General features: G+C 32.5%; 1 protein-coding gene across 1 annotated transcript; it reads left to right on the top strand.

The window, feature by feature from the left end:
- Positions 1-971: 971 nt before the first annotated feature.
- On the top strand, positions 972-1740 carry LOC145117064 (uncharacterized). The gene has a single exon (XM_079053372.1). The coding sequence runs from the start codon at positions 1022-1024 to the stop codon at positions 1598-1600; it is 579 nt and encodes a 192-aa protein (XP_078909498.1). The 5' UTR covers positions 972-1021; the 3' UTR covers positions 1601-1740.
- The last annotated feature ends 605 nt before the right edge of the window (positions 1741-2345 follow it).

Genomic DNA, 2345 nt, shown 5'->3' with positions numbered 1-2345 from the left:
ATTATGGAGCTACAAACTAGTGGGTACAATTTATTACACCCATTCGCTAGTCTCTTTTGAATAAAGAACTAAGAAAACCCACTTTAGACATGAGTCATGAACCAAGTAGGGCACTTAAAGTGTATACTAAACAAGTACTTCAGGTCTACAACTTTTCGGATGATCTGGAAGGCGCACGATGGAATTGTCTTCAGAAAAAAATGAAAGGCGATCGGTTATGCTTTTGACGGATGATATTAGCATTAACACTTTCAATTGGATTAAGAAGAGGTCTAAATTTTGTAATATTGATTGGTTTTTATGGTGTATGTCACCTTTATCGAACTTTTCTTATATTTGACTTGAGCTTCTCGCTTTAGTCCCTTTTTTGTGCTAATATAATTGATTGACGTTCAAAAAAAAAAACCGTAAAACTAATAATAAAAGTGAAAATAAACTCTAAATCCTAACCGTCTAAATTTAGTAGATATTAAGCATATTAAAACCTATAGACTGGTTATGTTTTTTCTTCGTTTTCTGAAGTGCATCGAAAATTGGGGTTCTTTTAAAAATAAAATTCAAAACTGTCCGTGGTTGGATTTTTCGACTTTTGTATTTGGTGGAGATAATTCATCTAGATGATGGCAATATTTGAATACAAGATCTCTGGGGTTCTTTTAAAAATAAAATTCAAAACTGTCCGTGGTTGGATTTTTCGACTTTTGTATTTGGTGGAGATAATTCATCTAGATGATGGCAATATTTGAATACAAGATCTCTGGTGATCTGATCTTTATCTTTTTGGAAACCTTGTCTGTTTTTTATTTTGTAGGATTTATCAGATAAACATAATGGTAATTAAAGATCTCGAGATCCAATACTTAATTTGCACTAAACATTCAATCACATGTGCTAGTTGGGGTCGGTTGATTTTGTGGACTATTATAATGGATTTTGGGTTGCCGCCAACTATATATATGGACAGACCACAACATTATTCTTAGACACCAAAGAACATAAACCACATTCCAAACATACACAAATGGATGCACTAAAAGCTCTTCACTGTGAATTGATGATTATGAATGCTAAAAACATCCAAGTTACCAATTCCAGTGGTTACTTGTTTGTTAGATGTTATCTTTCAGCAGGACATAACAAAAGGATTCGTTTAGATAGCCGAGAGGTATCTCCAAACAAAGAATTTTCTATGAACGAATCATTCTCCTTGGACTGCATTGGGACGAAGCAATCTATGGACATGATCATTCACGGAACAATTGTCTTGGAGCTTCGTTGGAGGAGTAATACAGCAGCCATGTTTAGAGGGTCTCAACTAGTTGGAAGAACGGAACTGTCCTGGAGAGATGTTTTTGAGTCGCCAAACATGCAAACGGAGAGATGGGTGACGATGAAATCCAAGAAAAAAGACGTGAAAGCACCTTCTCTTCGTATAGCTATGAATATTGAAACACCTTTTCGTTGTGGACTAGATTTGGTAGAAAGGAAGAGGAAGAACAAATGGGATGAAAGATGTGTGTGCTGCCATAGTGATTGCAGTCAGAATACATGTCTTGATGGTGAGCTTTTTGCCATAGGAGCTGCTTTGGATGCTTTCTAGAGAGATTTCTTGTTAGTATATTTGTAATTGGAGTAGGTGTTTCTTTCTTCATTTTTTGCTTCGGCTGCGTGAAAATCACCAGACAAATTTTTGTAGTGAATTAAAAATATATCCCGAAATCATTTGATTTAAACATCACAGTTGAACATCCAGAATGATCAAATTTCAAATACATTGTTTACTATAAAGTATATTTAAGCTGCTATTACTCATGACTCAGTTGAGGCTTTTTAATAAGTTATACACACGATTTAATTAAGGAGATATTAATATTTGAATAAAATTATGCCCACTATATAAATCACCTAGATGATCATATGGTTATTTAATAGCATTCGATAGATCTATCAGAATTTTTACCATAATATGAAACTGGAGTGGACTCTTTTTAATCATTTATTTTTAGAGTTAACTTCTGGATGACTTGGTCTTTTTTGTTGTAAAATATTATTGTTTAAAGTTACTTATGTTCATAAAATTCCATTTTTATAATAGTTTTAGCAGTACTTTATGAAAAATAAAAAGAATTTGTTATATTTTATAGCAATTTAAAAAAAATATCATCACACATTTATTATAACAATTTTTTTTACCGCGAGCCAATTGAGTCGAAGTAGTAAAATTTTAATGACAATACAATCGAACTTAAAACTGTTATATGCGTTGTTTTAAACCTTTTCAGTTTATTGTTTAAATATCTAATTGGTATGAATTCTAGTTTTGGGATTTGTTTGCAATGTTTTCG

The sequence above is a fragment of the Lactuca virosa genome, chromosome 5 (assembly GCF_052849685.1).
Source record: "Lactuca virosa cultivar CGN04683 chromosome 5, Lactuca_virosa_CGN04683_v6, whole genome shotgun sequence".
NCBI classification, from domain to species: Eukaryota; Viridiplantae; Streptophyta; class Magnoliopsida; order Asterales; family Asteraceae; genus Lactuca; species Lactuca virosa.
The sequence above is the reverse complement of the archived record's forward strand: the minus strand, read 5'-3'. Positions and strand labels throughout refer to the sequence as shown.